General features: G+C 37.8%; 1 protein-coding gene across 1 annotated transcript in view; it reads right to left on the bottom strand.

Moving 5' to 3' along the window:
• Positions 1 to 23,018, bottom strand: part of GLP2R (glucagon like peptide 2 receptor) — an 88,390-nt gene that overhangs the window by 45,621 nt on the left and 19,751 nt on the right. The window contains exons 5-9 of the mRNA XM_056117778.1: positions 13,576 to 13,682; positions 10,115 to 10,268; positions 4,852 to 5,011; positions 3,982 to 4,042; positions 2,495 to 2,564 (exon numbers count right to left, since the gene is read on the bottom strand). Of these exons, the coding sequence (XP_055973753.1) occupies positions 2,495 to 2,564; positions 3,982 to 4,042; positions 4,852 to 5,011; positions 10,115 to 10,268; positions 13,576 to 13,682 (552 nt within the window). The remainder of the gene's footprint in view (positions 1 to 2,494; positions 2,565 to 3,981; positions 4,043 to 4,851; positions 5,012 to 10,114; positions 10,269 to 13,575; positions 13,683 to 23,018) is intronic.

The raw sequence follows: 23,018 nt of genomic DNA, 5'->3' as shown, positions 1-23,018 counted from the left end.
CAAAAAAAAGTCTCAAAGTCTTATAGCAGCATCCATTCATTGCCTCTCTAACTCCCAACACAGTTTTGTATTAGTTATTGTGTGTTTTCTTCCACAAAAGGCAGCTTTCTTCATCTCTCTTCCCTGGAATTAATAGTGTCAAAATCACTTGATCACTTGATCACTTGACATCCATTACTCATTGATTTGCATGAGCAGGTGCCAGTAACGTCTCCATTCGTCCCAGTTGCACGCTAGTGTAGCCCAATGGCATCTGCTCATTCTAGGTACATGAACAGCTTCAAACTGATCATTCAGGGTCTTGATGAAGAAGTCTGACCATCTTGTAGGTGGGCGGCCACATGATCTTTTGGCATCCCATGGAATCCAGTCAGTAATGGCTCTAGTCCAGCAGTCATCTCCAAATCTCATTATGTGTCCAGTCCATCTGATTTTTGATGCCTTGGCAAACAAGACAGCATCCCTGATTCTTGATCTTCGATGGAGGTCAGAACTCCGAATTCCTTCTCTCACTTGAGTGAAGCGTGATACTCCAAGCATAGCTCTTTCGATTCCTCTTTGGGAGACCTGAATAGCATTCTCATCCTGTTTTCGTAGGGCTCAGGTCTCTGAGGCATATGTTAATTCAGGAAGAACAGTGGAATCTAAGAGATGTGCCCAGAGCTGGAGGTTCTTCATCCTGTTAGTTATTTCTTCGATGCTCTTGAAGGCATTCCAAGCTGCTCTCTTCCTTCTGTGCAAGTCAGGTGCAGGTCTTTGCATGTTGACTTCTCGACTGAGGTACACATAACTGTTGCATTTGGAGATGTTCGTTCCATTGAGAGCAAATGGAATGTTAGGAACAAGACCGTTTCTCATAAACATTGTCTTCATGAGATTCAGCTGTAGTCTGACCTTTCCACATTCACAGTTGAAGTCAGCCAGCATTTGTGCTGTTTGGCTAATGTTTGGTGTTATGATAATGATGTCATCAGCGAAGCGGAGGTGGTGTAGTTGCCGACCGTCTATCTTCACTCCCATTCCTTCCCATTCCAGTCGTTGTATGACGTTCTTGAGGGTGGCACTGAAGAGTTCGGTGAAATGGTATCACCCTGCCAAACCCCTTTCTTGACATGAATGATCACTTCCTTGTAGATTGGTGAGATACAGTTCACGGAGGATCCTGATGTATTGAGTTTGAATGCACTGTTTGTCTAGGGCTTCAATGACCACTTCCATCTCAACAGAATCAAAGGCCTTCTTTAAATCAAGGAATGTTAGACAGATCAGCATCTTGAACTCCTGAGAAACCTCAATGAGCTTTGTTATCATGTAGATATGGTAGATTGTGCTGAATTCTTTCCAGAACCCAGATTGCTCTCATGGTTATCCTTCATCTAGTGTTCTGCCAATCCTATTCAGGATGACTTGAGTGAACAGCTTGTAGACGACAGACAACAGGCAGATAGGGTGATAGATGCCAATGTCCTGGATGTCTCTCTTCTTGTACAGTAGTACAGTCATGCTGGTTTTCCATTTGGATGGAACCTTGCATTCAGACAGGTAGCGTGTGAAGAGCCAAGTCAGGGTATTGATGAGTACTGATGGCAGGTTCTTTGGGTGTTCGAATCTGACCTTGCCTGGGCCGGGTGCTGCTTGCTTCTTTACTGATGAAATGGTGTGTTAGATTTTGGAAGGGAGAACGTTGGGAACGACATATCCATCCTGTAAAATTTGGTATGTGGGCAAGCGGACATGGCCTTCAAAGAGATCCGAGTAGAAGTCATGGATAATCTTCTCCATTGCCCTTCTGGAAGATGTGATAGATCCATCAGGACTTTGGAGGGCAGTCATCTTGGTCTTGTAGTTGGTGGGCCTTGCGAATGCTTTTCTCTGCTTCTGCCACATCTGCCAGCACTGCTGCTCTTCTCTCTTTGAGGTCTTCCTTTATTGCTTCATAGTGTCAAAATAGGAGCCAATAATTCTGTGATCCCCAACTTCATTCAGGAATAAAAGGCTCCTGTATCCTTAGTGTCTTGAATTTTTTAAATTTTTTTATTTGTTTGGCAATACTCAGAGGTTACTCTCAGTTTCCCACTCAGGAATCACTTCTGTGTATTCCAAGGACCACGTAGGATGCCAGGGATTGAACCTGGGTTAACCTTGCATAGGGCAAGGACCTTACCTTCTGTACTATCTCTCTAGTCACAGTAAATTCTTTTTAAAATGAAATATCTTTCAGAGATTCATAAAATTTGAAGACCCAGACAGAAGATTGTTTGTAATAACACCAAATTTGATTCTTAACTAGAGAAGGTGTTTCCAAGTTTATTTTTTTTCTTTGCTTTGACAGATCCTAAATATAGCTCAGCTTCTCCCTTTCAAGAAATCTCACCTAGGCTCTCCTGAGCTAGAGATTTGGGTGTAGGGTGTACATGGGATATCCTCGAGGGGGTCAGGGTTCATGATAAGTTCTGTGTTCAGAGAGGATAGAGGGTGGTTTGGAGGTCCTTACCGCTACACAAAACATCATAGGTCCTCGAATGATCCACCATATTTTCATATTATTGTTGTTTCCCCAGCATCTAAGATATAGAGAAAGCAAAAGAAGATTCTTTTAATTGAGACAAGATTGAGTGTGAAAGCTCAATTTTCCTTTAGTTTTATTCCACCCATCATCATATTGAGGGATGGGGAGAGGAGGAGGACTAAAATCCCTTTCTTTTCATATAGTCAATTGACTTTTCTTAACCATTAAAGTATTCTTAATTTCAATAGGTTGGTAGTGTCCTTCTACATCTCTCTCCATTTTCATACAAACCTAACCTACTGATTAGGGAATTAGTTTTTGTAGTTACTATTAAGGGAAAAATATGAGCTCACATAACCTATATATGCCTAATAACATGCTGATTATATCCTGTCCTTAGAGACCAAAATATATAGAAATAGTTTTAGTAGTTTCATGATATTCCACAATACACAAAAGATACACTTTGTTCAATGTTATTTTGTGGTCAACATTTTTTAAAACTTACTTGGGTTTTTATTTTATTTATTTATTTTATTGAATCACCATGAGATACACAGTTACAAGGTTGTTCATGATTGAACTTCCTGTTTTTTATTTTTAATTTGAGATGCTACGTGTAACATTATTGATTTTCAATATGCAATATAATGATTCAATATGTATATTGAATTTTATGTTGTGAAATGATGATCACAATGAGTCTACTTCACATCAATCACCAACAATATTTATAATTTTTCATGATGAGAACTTTTAGTATTTTAGAATTTTTAATATAAAACAGTATAACTATGTATTTCATATTTATTAACATGTGTATCACATTCATGCCATCTGATAACTTGAAGTTTTAATCTTTTGAAACTTCAACATTTTATTTAGTTCCAAACCTCCCCTACGCATACAATAAATATACTTTTCTTTTTGGATATTTTGCTACATAGTGCTCAGGGCTTTCTTCTGACTCTGTGCTCAGGGATCATTGCTAGAGGGCTCAGGGACAATATTAGGTACCATGGATTAAACTTGGGTCAGACCATGAGAGGCAAATGCTGTAGCCACTTTACTATATATCTGGCCCCACAATAAACATAATTTTATAACACTAGGGTTGCTCTAGTCTATGTCACTAATTCTTGTGCTAATTTTATGCCAATATGCATATTATTGTATATGACTTAATTAACAAGCTATCATTTAAAAAAATCTTTGATTATTTTTCAGTGGGGATGGGGGTCAATATTTCAAGTATTGCTCAAGGATCTGGGGTAATTCTTAGTGCTACTCAGCCTAGCTCTGTGAGACTAGTGGTTAAATGCTTGGGACTGGCTATAAGATGTTACTTTGGCCCTGTACCACTGGAGGCATTAGAGCAAAATGTGATGGATAAAAATAAAATATTTCTTTAGATTATGGAATACATGGAATCACTGATTCGTGGAATTGTAAAATATAGGTGAATTACCTACCCTGTGTTCTCCAATTTTGCACGGACAATACCCCATGGTGCAACAAAAAGCACTGGGAAAGCTGGGGAAAACCAGGAAAATGTAGTTAGACGATAATTGTTCAATCATGTCTACTTCATTAGTCCTATTTGAATAGCCAGAATCATATGTTTAAAACTTAGAAAAACTCTAACTTATGGAATTGTTAACTGTAAAAGCTAGAGATGTCTTAATACATTATTTTACTCTTAGAAAAACTGGAACCAAAAAGAAAATTGGCTATCTCACACTTCACAGAACTGTTTAAAGTAGCTCCAAAGATATTACAAAAAATTTGAATTGAAGAATATGGTTATTTCCTGTGAATCCTGTAGACTCAGTTTTTCCACAAGACTTTGTTACAACAGGGATTTCAAACCTCATCCTGAGTCTTTACTTGGCTCAGACTCCAAAGTAATTATTATATCTAGTAAGTTTGAGGTACCTAGATGTGGAAAATGGTGGTGTGTGTGTGTGTATGTTGGTGGGGGGGAGTCATTATTTGAGGTTAATATCCTTAGATGAAGAGTTCAGACTAAGGCAGCAGCAAGAAAGCTGCAAGTCAGAAAGCCAGGAAGAGGACCTTTTCCAGAATTCTACCATGACCTACATGCTGGTCTTAAACTTCCCAAACATGTCATCATCCCCAGTAGATCAATATACATGTGCTTAGAGAAAAGGAAAATAATCTTATAAACATTCTCAATATTTAGATATATGCTTCAAATCTAGAGTATGGTATGTGTGAGTGAGTGTGTGTGTGTGTGTGTGTGTGTGTGTGTGTGTGTGTGTGTAGTCTCTAACTCCATTCTGGTAGAGCTTCAGAAGAAAATGAAAATTCAGATCACTCACCCCATCCCACCAGAAAGTATCTGGGCCAAAGCCACTTTTCAAAATGCACAATGGGTTCAAGTAGCCAGTGGAGGTAAAGTCCTTCAACAAGCAGCCATGAGTAATTGGTGCCCACAAAGTAGTGCAGGAGAATCTGGACTGAACGGCAGGAGACGGATACCTGCCGCATACAAAAAACCCGTGGGTGAGTTTAAGTTTTCACACTATTTGAACCCCCAAGTATTGATAAGAGCCTTTCTCCCTCTTATCCACTCTCTCCTACAGCCTATTTCAGAGAGGTTATCAATAGTATCAAAAACAGGCAAGTTTTGTGCAGGTATAAAGTCCCAATTGTCTTTGACATGGTATGCATTTTTAGGTAAAATGTCCAAATCATCATCCAGGAAACACTAATATTAATTCAAGTAATCTAGAAATAACTAAAAATGTCTTCATATCTCAGGAAATTAGCAACAAAATTTCTAAACAACAGATAAATCAAACAAGATAACAAATAAGAATTGATTTCCAAACCAAATGTAAGAAAAATAACTGAATTGTGCTGTAGTAATTGAAGCTAATACTTTGTCCAAATAGAAATTACACACATTCATTATGAAACAAATAGGCTAAAAAACAATTATCATATGTGTTGTGTAAAAAAATGTTAGAAAAAGTATTTCAAATTGACTATCCAATGCCTTCACCCCTTTCTTTTTTTTTTTTTTTTTTTTTTTTCCCCTTTATTTTATTTTATTTTTTTTAAAGTTGTAGATTTACAATTTTTTGTGCTTTGGTTTCAATTATACAATGATCAGATACCCATCCCTCCACCAGTGCCCATTTTCCACCACCATGGATAATATCCCTCCCACCCCCATCCCCCCATCCCCCCGTCTCTGTGGCAGGGCAATCCCCTGTGTTCTCTCTCTCCTTTTGGGTGTTGTGGTCTGCAAAAGAGGCTTTGAGTGGCAAACATGTTCAGTCCATAGTCTACTTTCGACATGCATCTCCCCTCCTGGGAGGATCCTCCAAACATCCTTTATTTGGTGCTCCCTTCTCTATCTGAATAGCCCTTTCCTCTAGGATACCCGGCTGGCCTCTAAGATATGGAGTAATCCTCCTGGTGCTGATCTCAGCTATTCTTGGGTATTAATCTCATACTTTGTTACTTTATATCCCCCAGATGAATGCAATCTTTCTATGTCTATCCCTCTCTTTCTGACTCATTTCGCTTAGCATGATACTTTCCATATTGTACCACTTGTATGTAAATTTCATGACTTCATCTTTTCTAAGAGCTACATAGTACTCCATTGTGTAGATGTACCAAAGTTTCTTTAACCAGTCATCTGTTCTTGGGCATTCAGGTTTCTTCCAGTTTCTGGCTATTGTAAAGAGGGCTGCAATGAACAAACAAGTGCAGATGTCACTTCGACTATACATTTTTGCCTCTCTGGGATATATTCCCAGGAGTGGTATTGCTGGGTCAAATGGGAGCTCAATTTCTAATTTTTTGAGAATCGTCCATACTGTTTTCCAGAAGGGCTGAACCAGTGGACATTCCCACCAACAGTGAAGGAGTGTCCCTTTCTCGCCACATCCACGCCAGCATCGGTTGCTTTTGTTCTTTTGAATGTGGGCCAGTCTCTGAGGTGTGAGATGGTATCTCATTGTGGTTTTGATCTGCATCTCCCTGATGATTAATGATGTAGAGCATTTTCTCATGTGCTTTTTTGCCATTCGGATTTCTTCTTTGAGAAAGTTTCTGTTCATTTCATTGCCCCATTTTTGGATGGGGTTGGATGTTTTCTTCTTGTGGAGTTTAACCAGTATTTTGTATATCCTGGATATCAACCCCTTGTCAGATGTGTATTCGGTGAATATCCTTTCCCATTCTGTAGACTGTCTTTGTATTTTGGTCACTGTTTCTTTGGAGGTGCAGAAGCTTCTTAGTTTAAGATAGTCCCATTTATCTATCTCTGTTTTCACTTGCTCGGCCAGTGGCGTGGCATCTTTGAAGATACCATTAGCTTCAATGTCATGGAGGGTTTTGCCAACTTTATCTTCAATGTACCTTATGGTTTCTGGTCTGATGTTGAGGTCTTTAATCCATTTTGATCTTACTTTTGTACATGGTGTTAGGCAGAGTTCTGAGCCTATTTTTTTGCATGTAGCCATCCAGTGATGCCAACACAATTTATTAAAGAGGCTTTCCTTACTCCACTTCACATTACTTGCACCTTTATCAAAGATTAGATGAGCATATGATTGAGGAGAGATGTCAGTGTATTCAACCCTGTTCCATTGGTCTGCAGTTCTGCCTTTGTTCCAGTACCATGCTGTTTTAATTATTACTGCTTTGTAGTACAGTTTGAAGTTCGGGAGGTTGATTCCTCCCATTTTCTTTTTCCCAAGAATTGCTTTAGCTATTCGTGGGGGCTTATTGTTCCATATAAATTTCAAGAGTGTTTGCTCCATTTCTTTGAAGAATGTCATGGGTATCCTTATAGGGATTGCATTGAATTTATACAATGCTTTCGGTAGTATTGCCATTTTGACAATGTTAAGTCTCCCGACCCATGAGCAGGGGATATCTTTCCATTTCCTCATGTCCTCTTTTATTTCCTGAAGTAGCGTTTTGTAGTTTTCTTTGTACAGGTCCTTTACTTCCTTAGTTAAGCTGATTCCTAGGTACTTGATTTTCTGGGGCACAATTGTGAATGGGATTGTTTTTTTCATGTTGCTTTCTTCTCTCTCACTGTTTGCGTATAGGAAAGCCATGGACTTTTGGGTATTGATTTTATAACCTGCAACTTTACTATACGAGTCTATTGTTTCTAAGAGTTTTTTGGTGGAAGTTATTGGGTTCTCTAAGTAGAGTATCATATCATCTGCGAATAGTGAGAGCTTGATTTCTTCCTTTCCTACCTGAATGCCCTTAATATCTTTTTCCTGCCTAATCGCTATTGCAAGTACTTCCAGTACTATATTGAACAGCAGTGGAGAGAGTGGGCATCCCTGTCTCGTCCCTGATCTTAGAGGGAAGGCTCTCAGTTTTTCCCCATTGAGGATGATGCTTGCTGTAGGCTTGTGGTAGATGGCTTTAATTATGTTGAGGAAGGTCCCCTCTATACCCATTTTGGCTAGGGTTTTCATCATAAAGGGGTGCTGGATCTTATCAAATGCTTTCTCTGCATCTATTGATATGATCATATGCTTTTTATCTTTTCTTTTGTTGATATGGTGGATTATGTTGATTGATTTCCGAATGTTGAACCATCCTTGCATCCCTGGGATGAATCCTACTTGGTCATGGTGTATGATCTTTTTGATGAGTAGTTGGATTCTATTTGCTAGTAGTTTGTTGAGGATCTTTGCATCTGTGTTCATCAGGGATATCGGCCTGTAATTCTCTTTCTTTGTGGTATCTCTGTCTGCTTTTGGTATCAGTGTGATATTTGCTTCGTAGAAACTGTTTGGAAGTGTTTTTGATATTTCAATTTCGTGGAAAAGCTTAAAGAGTATTGGGAGTAAATCCTCTTTAAAGATTTGGAAGAATTCACTAGTGAATCCATCCGGGCCAGGACTTTTGTGCTTGGGGAGACTTTTTATTACCATTTCAATTTCCTTGATGGTGATAGGTCTGTTCAGGTATTCCAGGTCTTCTTGGTTCAGCCTTGGGAGTCTGTAGGAGTCTAGGAATTTATCCATTTCCTCGAGGTTTTGATGTTCCGTGGCATAAAGCTTCTCAAAGTACTCCCTGAGGATCCTCTGAATTTCTGTGGTTTCTGTTGTAATGACCCCCTTTTCATTTCTGATTCGGTTTATTAGGGTTTTCTCTCTCCCTTTCTTTGTGAGTTTTGCTAGAGGCTTATCGATCTTGTTAATTTTCTCAAAGAACCAGCTCTTGGTTTCATTGATCTTTCGGATTGTTTTTTGGGTTTCCATCTCGTTAATCTCTGCTCTGAGTTTTATTATTTCCTTTCTCCTGTTCGGGTTGTGCTCCTTTTTTTGGTCCTTCTCCAAGCTCTTAAGCTGTGAGGTTAGGTTACTTATGTGTGCTCGCTCCTCCTTCCTGAGGAATGCTTGTAGAGCTATAAACTTTCCTCTTAACACAGCCTTTGCTGTGTCCCATAAGTTTTGGTAACTCGTGTTCTCATTTTCATTCGTTTCTAGGAATCTTTTGATTTCCTCTTTGATTTCCTGTCTAATCCACTCGTTGTTCAATAGTGCACTGTTTAATTTCCAGGTGTTTGATTTAGTTTTCTGTTTTTGTGTGTGATTTACTTCTAATTTCAGCGCATTATGGTCTGAGAAGATTGTTGATACAATCTGTACCTTCTTAATTTTATGGAGGCATGTTTTGTGGCTCAGCATGTGGTCTATCTTGGAGAATGTTCCATGTACGCTTGAGAAGAATGTGTATTCAGCTTTTTGTGGATGAAGTGTCCTGTATATATCTACTAAGTCCCTTTCTTCCATTGTTTCCCTCAAATGAAGTATGTCCTTGCTAAGCTTGAGTCTGGTTGATCTATCAAGAGGTGACAAAGCAGTGTTGAAGTCTCCCACTAGTATTGTGTTGCTATTGATGTCTTTTTCCAAATCTATGAGTAGTTGTTTTAAGTACTTTGCTGGTCTCTCATTAGGTGCATATACATTTATTATTGTAAGTTCTTCCTGTTGTACAGATCCTCTGATCAATAAGTAATGGCCTTCACTGTCTCTTATGGCCTTCCTCACTCTGAAATCAATGTGGTCTGATATAAGGATGGCTACCCCAGCTTTTTTATGGGAGCTGTTTGCCTGTAGGATTGTTTTCCAGCCTTTGACTCTGAGTCTGTGTTTGCTTTGACTATTGAGATGCGTTTCTTGCAGGCAGCAGAATGTTGTTCACCCCTTTCTGACCCACTTAGTGTGCGTGCATTTTTTCCAATGCAATAAAATTGAGAAACTTCTAGAAATAATGATCAAATGGCAAAAAGTGAGTGAACATACAAATCAAATCAGAAAGAAAAAAGAAATGCAACTATAAATACATTTGACTGAAAATATAAGAACTTATGGACAATCTTATGCAATAAATTTAAAGTGGACAATTCCTAGAAAAAATGTTACAATTTCTGTCAGAAAAAAAAAAACACAAAATCTGATTATGATAATTAATATTAAAATATCAAAATAATTACATTATATAATTAAAACCCATACCTTAAAGAAAATTCTGGGTCCTAATGGCTTCATTGGCCCTCTAAGTAGAAGGCCAACGGTAATAAAGACATACCTCTGACATGTAGGACAGCCACTCTTCCTCATTGTTGGGCCTCTTCGAGTAAGATTTATGGATGACAACATCCTTCACCAGAACTGCTATGGCTTTCAAAATGAAAGACGCAAACAAGTTCATGTGGATGTAATTGCGTGTGCAGTGGAGTTTTCTGTGCAAGGAGAGAGCAAAAGCCTCTGTTCAGGAAATAACGATACCAACAGAAATGTGTGTATCACCAAATAACAGACATTTTCAATGTAGGCTCCAGAGATTGATGACTAGGGCATTTTCTGTGTCTCAATTTCATAATCTGAAAAATGGAATTATTAACTAAAATCTGTATATATTTTCAACTTGCTAATAAAAGCCCCATGTCATTTACACATGTTTTATTTATGAGTATCCTTACACCTTGCGAACACTAGAGGAATGGATACTATTTTGTCTTCATTCAATAAAGGATGGAAGTGAGGCAGAAATGAATGTTTTAAATTCAGAGCTATAAATTGTAATCCTGAGATCCAGACCTGAACTCTGAGGTCAGCCAAAGTATAACTCAAGGAAGGTCTGTTTCTTTTTTTTTTTTTAAGGAGAGCTTACTTCAAAGCATTATAAGTATTAAATCAGGGAGGAAACTGCTACTACATAAAACACATGTGCCTAGAAAATGTCAGTTTTTGTTATCTTTCCCTCTTGTACTTAGAGCCTTCTGTGAGCTTTATTTTATTTTTTTGTACCAACTGATATAATGTGGTTTATCTTTGATCTCTTCAGCTGAAGGTGTCCTTTTCATCACTGTTCACTCACAGCTCCAGTCCTGGTTGACCTTAGAATTATTACAACGTTTTTTTTATATCCAAAAAGGAATTGATACAAGTCCTGGTTATTAATTAATTTATATATCATCCTCCTGAACTATACTGAGGACTATTCAAGAGCATGAACTGGGTGTTCTCATCACCTATTGCAAAATAAATACCATAGTTATCAATTCAGGGTGAGCTTAAAATACTTTATACAGGACCAGACAGTTAGTTGGTACTGGCTTGGTTTTGGGACATTAGATAAGTGAATGGAGGTGATAATAGCAATGGATAGACAATAAATGTATAGCTAATGCTTAAGAATCACCATCCCAGGGTCAGAAAGTTAGTTCAGAGGGCAAGATGTTTGCCTTGCCTGTGCTGGCACCACATATGGTCACATAAGCATTTCCAGGAATGATTCCCTGAACACGGACCTATAAGGAATCCCTGTGCTCCACCAGATATAGGCCCTAAACAAAACAAAACAGAAGATGATGAACCACCCTTCCAATGTGACAATAGTCCTGACTATGTCTAGAAACCATAGAACATTCTCCAGTTGAGGAGTTGGAGGGGGTAGAAATGAGGACTTGGAGGTTAGTTGACCTGGCACTAGCAGTCAAGTCTCCAGTGTCCTCATACAGATCTCATGGTTTTCCCCAGACTGAATGCTTATTGTACTCAGAAGCCAAGACTTACAGATGACCTTGGAGGACTCCCTAGTATATCCACAAATTGGTGATTTCTGAAATCACAATTCAGTAAAATGCACTCAGGCTTTGGATTTTGAAACACAGTATAAGGAACAAAACATATATAGGTTATAAATAGGTGGATTTTAAATTTGAATTCCAACACTTTCAAGGTATGCTACCTTGGTAAATTACTTTATCAGTTTACTATTTCAGTTAACTTTCCTGTAAAATGTGGGTAATAATAATAGTATCTTAGAATTAGACCTCATCTCAAATTTGATTAAGATGAAATATTTTTTAATTTTTTTAAAAATTATTTTAGTGTAGACAAAAGACACAATATTTTTATAAATCACACACAGCCATGACCAGGAATTAGTTTTAGCTTTGAACACAGGAATTACTCCTGGAGATGCTCAGGTGACCATATAGAATGTCAGGGATCGAACCCGGGTCAGCTGTTTGCAAGGCAAATGCCCTACTATGGCTCTGGCCCCCTAGCCACTACTGTTGATACAATTCGAGATTGAAATTGATTAGATAACAAATGTCTAATATTAATTAAAGCATAAAAATATTAATTTTATGTGAAAATTGGTAATCTTACCACAGAATTGTTAAATCCTTATTTCAGAATTTACTAAGCTCTTTGTTGCTAATTGAGCCATCGATGTTATTGCTTTTGTTTGTTGAGTTTAGCTAGTTTCCATGTAATTTGCTGTGCTCTTAGTGGAATTTCAGTATTGAAGATTTAAGAGGGTGTCATGCAGCTGCTTATGTAGCTATACAGTAAAGAAACTTCAATATCTGTGGTGTGAACCAATGAGTTGACGTGGAGGCAACTGTGGGCAGGTGGGCATGGCTGCCTAGGTTTCAGGAAGTATGGGGCTTGGGGGAGTTCCTTTCCCACTCTGAGAAGATCCTAGGGTTCTCAGAATTTGCACCAGGGTACCTGAAATTATTTACAGTTGGGTGTCTCTGCAGAGAATGCGAGTGAAGTGGTCGAGTTGAGCCGTTGAAGCTGCTTCAGCAGTGAGGTATGGGCACAGCTGCAGCTTTGGCAGGGCAGATCATAGTCTTGCCCACCTCCTGAAGTGGGCAGCTGAAAACCTCCCAGAGTTTTCAGCTGCGGAAATTGATGAACCCATGAATTTTTGCAGCTTGGCTTGGGTCTTAATCATGCATCGAGCAAGTCTGGTGGGTCAGAAACTATGGCAGTAGCTCTGGGAAGTGCGCAGAGATGTTTTTTCGTTTGTGTTTAGGGTCATACCCAGTGAAACTTAGGGCTTACTCCTGACTCTGCACTCAGTGGTCGCTCCTGATGAGGCGTGGCAGACCATATGGAATATCAGGGATTAAACGTGGGTCTGCCATTTGCAAGGTAAATGCATTAACTACTGTACTATCACTCTGGCCCCCAAGATTAGGATGAGATTTAAATAACTTATTCATCGAATTTGTTTTTAACCATGGCTGGCACTAGAAAACTCTCAAATGATTGATAACTAATCGAAAATAAAGGGCCCTGGATTAAAAACTATTACTCATTAATTTTCCTTAGTAAAGCTTTTTAATATCTTCTGTAACAATATTAAACTTCTCTTGAGTACAAACTCAGGACAGCTTCCAAACACTGCTGAGTGCAACTACAAAATAAAATTGAAACAAAAAGATTGTCATGTAGAACTGTAATGAGAACAGAAAGTGATGGTATGCTTGTGATTAAAGAGGAGGTTACCAAATCCAAAAGAGGCAAAGTAAGTTAGGCAGTTCTAGATGTGAACTTAGTGACTTTGAGTGACACTGGGACTCTTAATAGTTTCATGTTATACTTTTCTTCTTCACTTGAATAATGGAATGGATAGATGAAGACTCAGATCTATTTTAACCCTTCAGATCTTCTATTGCATTGTATGGTAGTCAATGAACAAATTTCAATTATGTGCCTGAACAAGTACTGAGATAATTCACTCACCGAAGAAATAAGAGAAGACTGAGAGCCAGGCAGAGGGAAGCAATGGAGACAGAGTAACCCACGGTGTACAACAGCTGCAAGTTCAATAGCAAGTCATGGTGCTTCTCCTAAATCCAAAAGAAATTAGATATGATCACCAAGCTAAGAGGATCCAGTCTCCAACTTGGACTTTCTATGTCCAACTAATGTCCAGAACACAATTAGTCTCCACATGGATTCAATTCACTTGTTGATACCCAAGTAGGGTAGCTTAGTTGACTTTTTAGCACATCTCAGAGACCAAAGGACCTCAATGAATGAAGAGCCCACTAAGGATCTCACCTCTCTGACTTGTCCCACGGTTAATTGTTGATGCACCAAGGTTCATGACATCAAAGAATGGTGCGTAGGACAAGAGAGTGTCTTGAAAATGCGGGTAGTTTCTTTCCTCCTTGGAGTTCTGTTCTTAGAATACACAGGTCTAGGTCTGGAAAATGTGGTCTCCCTCCTAAAATAACTTTTTAGCCATAACTACTTAAACAAATATAGTTAAAAAGAATATTTTATCTGAGTCCCAGAAAGGTAACTATTTGGAAATTCTACATCAATTGTGATAATCCAAAGAAGTTTTGCCCCATTAAGCATACATAGTGCATGTTACTATCAATATTATATATCTAAATAGATTTAATATTTTTATTTCATTGTATTAAAGATAGTGAATACCTCAAAATTTCTCAAAAATTTTCATGTAACCTTCTGTGATCTATCTCCTTTCCAAAACGAAAACACCAGATTTCTTTCTGACATAACATATAAATTTGCATTTTCTAAAACTGTATATAAATGAAATCCTGTGACATGTGTTTTCTTTTTGTCTTACTTTGTTTAAATTTTTTTATTAGTGTATCACCTTGAGGTACAGTTACATACTTACAAACTTTTATGCTTGCATTTCAGTTATACAATGATCGAGTACCCATCCCTCAACCAATGCCCATTCTCCACTACCAATGATCCCAGTAGCCCTCCCAACAGCCCCACCCCACCCCTTTCCCCACACCTACTCTATGGAAGGGCATTCCCTTTTGTTCTCTCTTTCCTTTTGGGTGTTGTAATTTGCAATAGAGGCACTGAGTGGCCATTGTGTTTGATCTATAGTCTACATTTGGCACACCAACCCAAGAGAGTTAGTCTCCTATTCTGTTACTTTATATTCCATAGATGATTGCAATCTTTCTGTATCTGTCCCTCTCTTTCTGTATTGTCTTACTTTCTTCAGAAGAATTATACTGAGATTCATGTATGTTACCTTATATTTCACTCTATGAACTATATGCTACCAGTAGTTCGTTTTTATTGCTGAGTAGTTTTCCACTGTGAATATGCCACTTTTTCCCCTTTACTTATTTGTATTTTTTTAGATTTTTTTCTTTCACACATGAACGTTCTATGAAAATTCCTTCTACAATTTTATGGATATGAATTTTTATGTCATATAAATTTCTAGAAATACAATGTTGAGGATAAAATAGTGCATGTTTTAACTTTTAGAAAAACTTCAAGACTTTCTTACAAGTAATTTGAATCCACTTACATTCCCACCATTACATGATTTCCAGCTGCTCTAGATCTAACACTTCATATCATCAGTTTTTAAAATTTAGAATTTTGGCCACTCTGGTAAGTATTCATGTTGAGAGCTGTTTAATGAGCTTACTTGCCATCTGTTTTTTGCAAACTGTCTTTTAAACCTTTGGCCTTCTTTTAAATTAGCAATCTTGACAACTTGCAAATTTGAAATGTTTTTTTATATATCCCAGGCATAAATATCTTATACATATTTTGTAAGTCATGGCTTGGTTCTCTGTTTTTTCAACAGTGTCTTTAGAGAAGCAAAAGTGTTTTAACTTTGATGAAATTCAAATTATTAATTTTTTTATTTTATAATTTGTGCTTTGTCTTTTTTTAAGTAAAAACAGGTTTCATTCAGAAGTTCTGAGGAAGTGGGATGGAGAGTGAGAGAGAGTGTAGGAAAAGATAGAAATATGTCCTCACAAGATAATGAGAGTTTCTCTAGAGTGGAGAAAGAGCTTCAGTACTCATCCCAACAATATATATATATATGAAAGTACACATCACAAGAAAGGAGTTGCACATGGCACATGTGCTCAGGCACCATATGTGCTCAGCAACATTTGGACAGAGAAAGCACATGCACTTGGGCATTATATGTATATGTTTTCTTTGCTCAAGTTTGTTTTTAATTGGGTTTCTCCCAACTTTCCCTTCATGGAGCTCTCCACCTAGGTAAGATTAATTGCTAAGGTGATTGCCAAAGTGAAGAGTTTGGATTAGCTGATGGCCTTCTTTCGTATCCTTTTCCTGGTCTTTGTTCCTTCTGGAGCTTCTTTAGGGGGATGTCCAGTCTTCTCTAGGTCTGTATTGGCACTAGGTGAAGGTCTTATAAGGCCTTATTAGTTCTGATGTCCACATGGTGGGTCTTAGGATTAATTGGTGTTTTGACTTCCCCAAAATTCATTGTCTTGATGGGCAGGGGGAGGGGAGTTCCTATTTGCCTGCTTCATATCACACCCTAGAGATTTCATCATCTTAAATCTTTAAGAGAAAAGTGGGTGAAGGTTCATCTTCTGGATCGTCTTCATGCTGACAAAAAGGGCTGTAGACCCTGCCTGCATAAGGAGTGAACATTAGCTTTAATGGGGCCCAAGCAATGATTCACTGGGTTTTGGAGTTGTCAGTATGAATTCTGAAAAGAGGTAAGAGTATGACTAGAACTGGGGAACTTAATCTTAGCCCCAGTGTTCAGAAAGAAGAACAGAGAAGGAAAGAAATCAAGAAGGAACAAAAGAACGAGAAGAAATGGGTGAACAGGCATCAGGCTCCAAGTTATACTGGTGACATTGGTGAGTGGTATAGCGACATATCCAAACCACAGACTCAACAAAACTGAAAAATGAGATCCAAGCTATAATCACTGACCTCTATAATGTGCCTGTCAAGTGATAGGTGGAAATAGAGTGGCGGTTGGTTTAGGGAAGTAGTATGGGAACACCGGTGATACTGGTTCTGGGATCGGTGTTGAAACATTACATGCCTAAAACTCAAATATCAATAAATTTGTGAATCACAGTTCTTTAACGTGAAAAAGCCCTAAGAAGACATTCCCCCTCTGCCTACGAGAGGACAGGATGGTTTCCCACTTTATGTCTTATTTTAAAAATCTTTATCTGGCTCAAAAGTCTTAGGTTTTGCCCTACCGGTGTAATATATTTTGATTTTATATTTATGTCTATACTCTATATTTTTCAGTTTCATACCTTATGTGAGACAAAGGTTAAAGTGCAAGGGTTGGGTATCCAGTTTTTCTGACACTATTTGTTTTCGGGTAGGGTGTTTGCCTTATACACAGCCAACATGGCTGGCCTGAGTTCGATTCCTCCACCCCTCTCGGAGAGCCTGGCAAGCTACCGAGAGAATCTCGCCTGCATGGCAAAGCCTGGCAAGCTACCCATAGAGTATCTGATATGCCAAACACAGTAACAAGTCTCAAAAAAAAAAATGGAGACGTTACTGGGCCTGCTCGAGAAAATCGATGAACAACAGGAGGACAGTGACAGTGACAGTGACATTTGTTTCCATTTAGTTGGTGCTTTCATCAAGTGAAACATATATCAAAAGCACAGACTCAACAACATTGAAAATATGAAAGTTAAGCTGCAAGCACCAAACATTGTAATGTGCCAGTCAAGGTGTCAGGCAGAGTCAGGGTGATGATGGTTGGTGGTAGTACAGAGTATGAGAGCACCAGTTGAAGAAAGTTGACACTGGTGTTGGGATTGGTGTTGAAACTTAATATGCATTAACACTCAACTATCAATAACTTTGTTACAGCTCTTTAATAAAATAAAAATCAAAAGTAAATAAATGTAAAATGTTAGTAAAAAAAAAAGTAAATTGCCCTGGGAGTGGTGAGTTGTTACAGGACTGCCTTGCATGCAGTCAACACTGGTTGAATCACTGGCACCAGAGGATCTCTTATACTCCCAATAATGCCAGGTGTGGTTCTCTAAGAATACTTGATTTCCATAATTCTGTGTACCTATTTTACGCCAATGCTACTTAATGATTGTAATAGCTTTAGAGTGTGTCTTTCACCTTTCTTTTTGTCTATGTTTGTTTTGGCCACACTAGGTGGTGCCCATGGCTTATTCCTGCCTTTGCGCACAGGGGTCACTCTTGACGTGTTCCAGGGAACTTATGTAGTGCTGGCAATCAAACCTGGATCAGCTGAGCACAGAGCAGGTGCCCAACTCACTGCACTTTCTCTCCAGCTCAACTTTTGCTCCTTCTCAAAGTTCTTTTGACCCTTTGTCTTTTGCATTATCAATTAAATTTTTGAATTATTGAATCAGTTTGCCAATTTCCACACAAATATTCTGGTCTTTTTATTTGGATTATGCTGAAACTATTATGCCAGGGAACAAATTGAGGGTACCACACAATAAGAATGCACCTCTATTCCCTGTATTACTTCCCTGGTTACCGACGTTGTATTTTTATAAAAATTAAAAATAATATTAAGTACTTACAAATATCACGGCAAAGCCTCGCAAGCTCCCTGTGATGTATTCGATATGCCAAAAAGAGTAACAACAAATCTCACAATGAAGGCACTACTGGTGCCCACTCGAGCAAATCAATGAACTATGGGAGGCCAGTGCTACAGTGCTATGCTGAAACTATGTTTATAAATATATTTATATAGTTGATGAATATAGTAGGATTTCTTCATTTAGTTAGATTGGTTGGAGCTACCCGATAGCACAGCGGGTAGGGTGTTTGCCTTGCACGCGGCTGACTTGGCTGACCTGAGTTTGATTCCTCTGTTCCTCTCGGAGCTACCCAGAGTATCTCGCCCGCACAGCAAAAGCCTGGCAAGCTACCCATGACATATTCAACATGCCAAACACAGTAACAAGTCTCATAATGGAGACGTTACTGGGCCCACTCGAACAAACTGATGAACAATGGGAGGACAGTGACAGTGACAGTGACAATCTTTAGTTTATCTCCACAAGGCTTTGTAGTTTTCAATATAATGGTACTGGTCATATTTTGTCCATTTTATTCCTACATACTTTTAATGCTGTTATATTTTCTATACAATAATTTTAGAAATCATTGTTTTTAATTTTAACTTTTGATTATACATTTGTTGTTAGTATAGATAAATCATTTTAAAATATATTTATATACTGCAACCTTGACAAGTTGATATATTAGTATTTTGTGTTGATTCCTTTGGATTTTTTTTGTAGTTACTTGTGTTTACTAAAAAACTTCATTTTCTTTCTCAAATATTTTAAATGTTATTCTTCTTGCAATATTGCTCTGGCTAGCATAGCCAGTAAAATTTTGATATGAGCTAGAGTGTATATTTATTATCTTATTAAAAGTTTTAGAGCAAAAACAGTTGTTTTTTTCTAATTATAATGGTGTTAACTGTAGATCTTTATATATTCTTCCTGTTAAATTTCCTTCTGGGTCCTGTCAAGGAAGCAGCTAGAAGAAGAGGGGGATTTAAGAGGGAACCTGCGAACACAGGTGGAGGGAAATTGACACTGGTGATAGGATCAGTGTTGCAACATTTCATGTATAAAACTCAATTATGAATAACTTTGTAAATCACAGTACTTTAATAAAAAAAATAATTAAAGAAATAAATCCCTTTGACTGTCAAACTGCCCTCAACTACAACTGGTGACTGAAAGCAGCATCAACATGATTTACAATCATGGAGATTAAAAGTCAAAAATCAGTTAAGATTGGAAAAAATAAATGTTTCAGCTGGCAAGCATTCCTTATGAAGGCTCCAGCTCTTTTTTTGTTTTTTATTGCTTTTATTTGTTTTTTATTGTTTTGTGGTCTTTTCAGCTGGAGTGATAGCACAGAGGTAAGGCGTTTGCCTTGTGCACAGCCAGCGCAGCCGAGCCAGGTTCGATTTCTCCACCCCTCTAGGAGAGCCCGGCAAGCTACCGAGAGTACCTCGCCAGCCTGGCAAGCTACCCATGACGTATTCAATATGCCAAACACAGTAACAACAAATTTCAAAATGGAGATGTTACTGGATCTGCTCGAGCAAATTGATGAACAACAGAAGGACAGTGTTTGTTTGTGTGTTTGTGATATTTTCAAACTTTGATGTCTTCACATAAGGCCTGTTCTTTATTTTTATTTATTTATTTATTTATTTATTTATTTTGTGTCACACCTGGCGATGCTCAGGGATTACTCCTGACTCTGCACTAGGAATCACCCCTGGCGGTGCTCAGGAGACCATATGGGATACTGGGAATCGAACCCAGGTCGGCCACGTGCAAAGCAAATGCCCTATCCGCTGTGCTATCGCTCCAGCCCAAGGCCTGTTCTTTCAATAGTGTATAATATTCTTTTCTCTCTAACTTCTAAAATACCATTCTTATATCTTCTCTTTCTGACCCTGACTACTTGGTATCCTTCTTATAAGAATGAGGACATCTGGAATTCCTGGATGTATCAAGGTATTCTCTCCATCCAAGAGTTCAACTCAATAACAAATGCATCTTTACTTTTGTTATGTAAAGAAACATTTTAATGTGTTTTGGGATAGGTACATAGAAACTGTAGGGAGTCATACTCAATCTACCTTTGTTAGATTGAAGAAATTTTCTTCTGTTTCTACAAGCTCAGAATTTTAAGTATGAATTGAAGTTGACCTTTATAAAAAATTAATTATAGTTTGGGTCATGTGGTTTAGAGGTTGATTTTTCTCAAATGATTCATATTTTCTGATTGAGAAAATCACATTTGTGACTTCTTTAGCCTGCTAATGTGTGGAAATACACTTTTCACTTTTAGATGATTTGCCTACATTGCGTTCTTGGCTTAGTCACATATTTGCAATCGATGTTTGAAATGTTTTGCTAAGAATTTTTGTCCTACAAATGAAACCACTACGACACATAGATAGAGGGTAAGGGCATTATGCTAAATGAAGTAAGATAGAGAAAGAAAACATTTCAATCACTACACATATAAGAAAAATAAAAGAACGCAAAATAATAGATACAGAGAATAACTAGAACTTTAGAAGAGAAGAAAAGGGTGAGAAATTGGGCAAAATAGGAAAAGGAGTCAATTATAAAGTGATCATAATATATACCTGTGTGTAGCTATGAAATTTTATACTTGAAACTTACAAACTTACAAATATCAATTAATTTGATTTTTAAAAGTCATTTTTGCTTTTTGTTCATTAGTTGTGTTAGATTTTTATTTTCTTGTAATGGTCTTGTTAAATTTGGGTATTTGTAAACTAACAAACTAATAGAATTTGGAAGTCTTTTAATTTGGGGGACAATTTTTATGTAATTCTTGGGGTTGTTACATTCAAAATATTAATCAAACAATCATGTTTTACGAAGTTATTGATAGTTGCATTTTAGGATATGATGCTTCATGGCAAACTCCCCATGGTGTACCCAATATGCCAAATACCAGTAACAATGTTGGGTCTCATTGTACTTACCCTGAAAGAGCCTTGAATATGGCACTTTAAAATCTCAAGAAGAAGACGTTACTGGTGCCTGCTTGAGGCAATCAATGAACAACAGAATGATCGTAATTGTGATCATGATGCTTCAACACTATATTCAACATCTTCATCACCTGTGTCAGCTTCCCTCCATCAGTGTTCTCACACTCCATGCTTTCCTATGCACCTGCCACCTTGACAGGCACATTACAAAGTTTAGTGCTCACAGCTTTGATCTCAAGTTTTCAGTGTTGTGGAGTCCTTATTTTATTCTTAAATATTTTCTAAAATCAATCATTGAAGTCAACTCTGTGTCAAAGTTTTTAACTATGACACAATTTTATTAATAGATATAGGGCTACTCAGATTGTCTAATATAGATCTTTTGCACATTTGTTAGTTTTCCATTTTTAAGAGAAAAGTGTTAATTTTATCAGGCTTGGCTTAGAGGCATTCTAATAATTCCTTATCTTTTTATGTCTGTAGGATCAGTAGCTAATTAACTTTTCTAGCTCCAATCATCTCTCTGTCTCTCTCCCCTAACCCACAGTATTTCGAAGTTTGTCAAATTTATTGTTTTTAAAGAACTTGAGTTTAACTGATTTCTCTCCCACACTCCCTATTTTTGTCTATTGACCTCTTCATTAATTTATGTTTCTTTTCTATTTTTCTTATGCTTACTCTGGATTTAGCTTACTTTTTCCTTTTAACATTTTACTTATTTTTAATGGAGGTAACTGGTTTACATAATTTCAGAAGTACTTTTTTAGAGTTTATTTAAAGCTGTCACCCTGGGGCTGAAGACATAATACAAAAAGTAAGGTATTTGCAGTGTATGCAGTCAAATCAGGTTTAATCTCAGATACTATATATGCCCCCCAAACCACAAGGATGCCAAAAGAGATACCTGAGAACCAGAATTAAGCCTAGAGCCAGGTGTGGTCAAATCCCCACCCCTCACTGCCCAAGCAAAGAGTGACTTAATTTGTTCCTGGAGAAATAATTTAAAGGTTAAGGTGCTCGCCTTGCATGCAGCTGTAGCCATGGTAGCACTGTAGCACTGTCCTCCTGTTTTCATTGATTTGCTCAAGCAGGCACCAGTAACATTTCACAACAAATTGTGAGACTTGTTGCTACAGTTTTTGGCATATCGAATATGCTGGGGAGAGCTTGCCAGGCTCTGCCATGTGGTAGCCATGGTATTGGTTCAAATTTCATTAATATTGCATATAGTCCCCTTTATCACCACCAAGAATGGCTCCTAAACCCTGCTTGGTGTGTCCCCGAACCAATAAATAAATAAATAAATAAATAAATAAATAAAAGTTGTCACAACACTATGCCACATGCATCCACCATTATCTATTAACCTCCCTCTGCTCTTTGAGTCCTCCTCTAGTGACCAGAAATGTTGGAGTGGTTCATCTGTAATCTTGTTTTTTGTTTTTATGGGTATATTCTGGTCCTCTTGTCAGATTAGTTACTACACTTGTCCCTGCTATTCGTGAGAATCAAAATTCACGGGAATAAAAAAATTCTCTGAAGATAGTACCTGTGTCTATTATTTTGTTTGATACGGGAACTACACGTTGTGATGTTTAGAGATTGTTTTTGGCTTTCCACTCAGGAATTACCCTGGCAGTCATAAATGTACTAAGTCAGGGTGGTACTGAGAATGGTAGATGTGATAGTAACTACTTGGGCTACTGTTGATGCAGGATGGCCATTGAGGACTTCCATTTGAAGACATTGGAATTAAATCTAATAATGAAAAGGAGGAAACAAAAAACAAGCTGGAAGAAAGAAGCGGGAGCAACAAATGAAAAGTCTAGACCAGGGATGGAGCAATAAGCATGGCAGGCAGTGC

This window comes from Sorex fumeus, unplaced genomic scaffold (assembly GCF_029834395.1).
Source record: "Sorex fumeus unplaced genomic scaffold, SorFum_2.1 ptg000036l, whole genome shotgun sequence".
NCBI lineage: Eukaryota > Metazoa > Chordata > Mammalia > Eulipotyphla > Soricidae > Sorex > Sorex fumeus.
The sequence above is the reverse complement of the archived record's forward strand: the minus strand, read 5'-3'. Positions and strand labels throughout refer to the sequence as shown.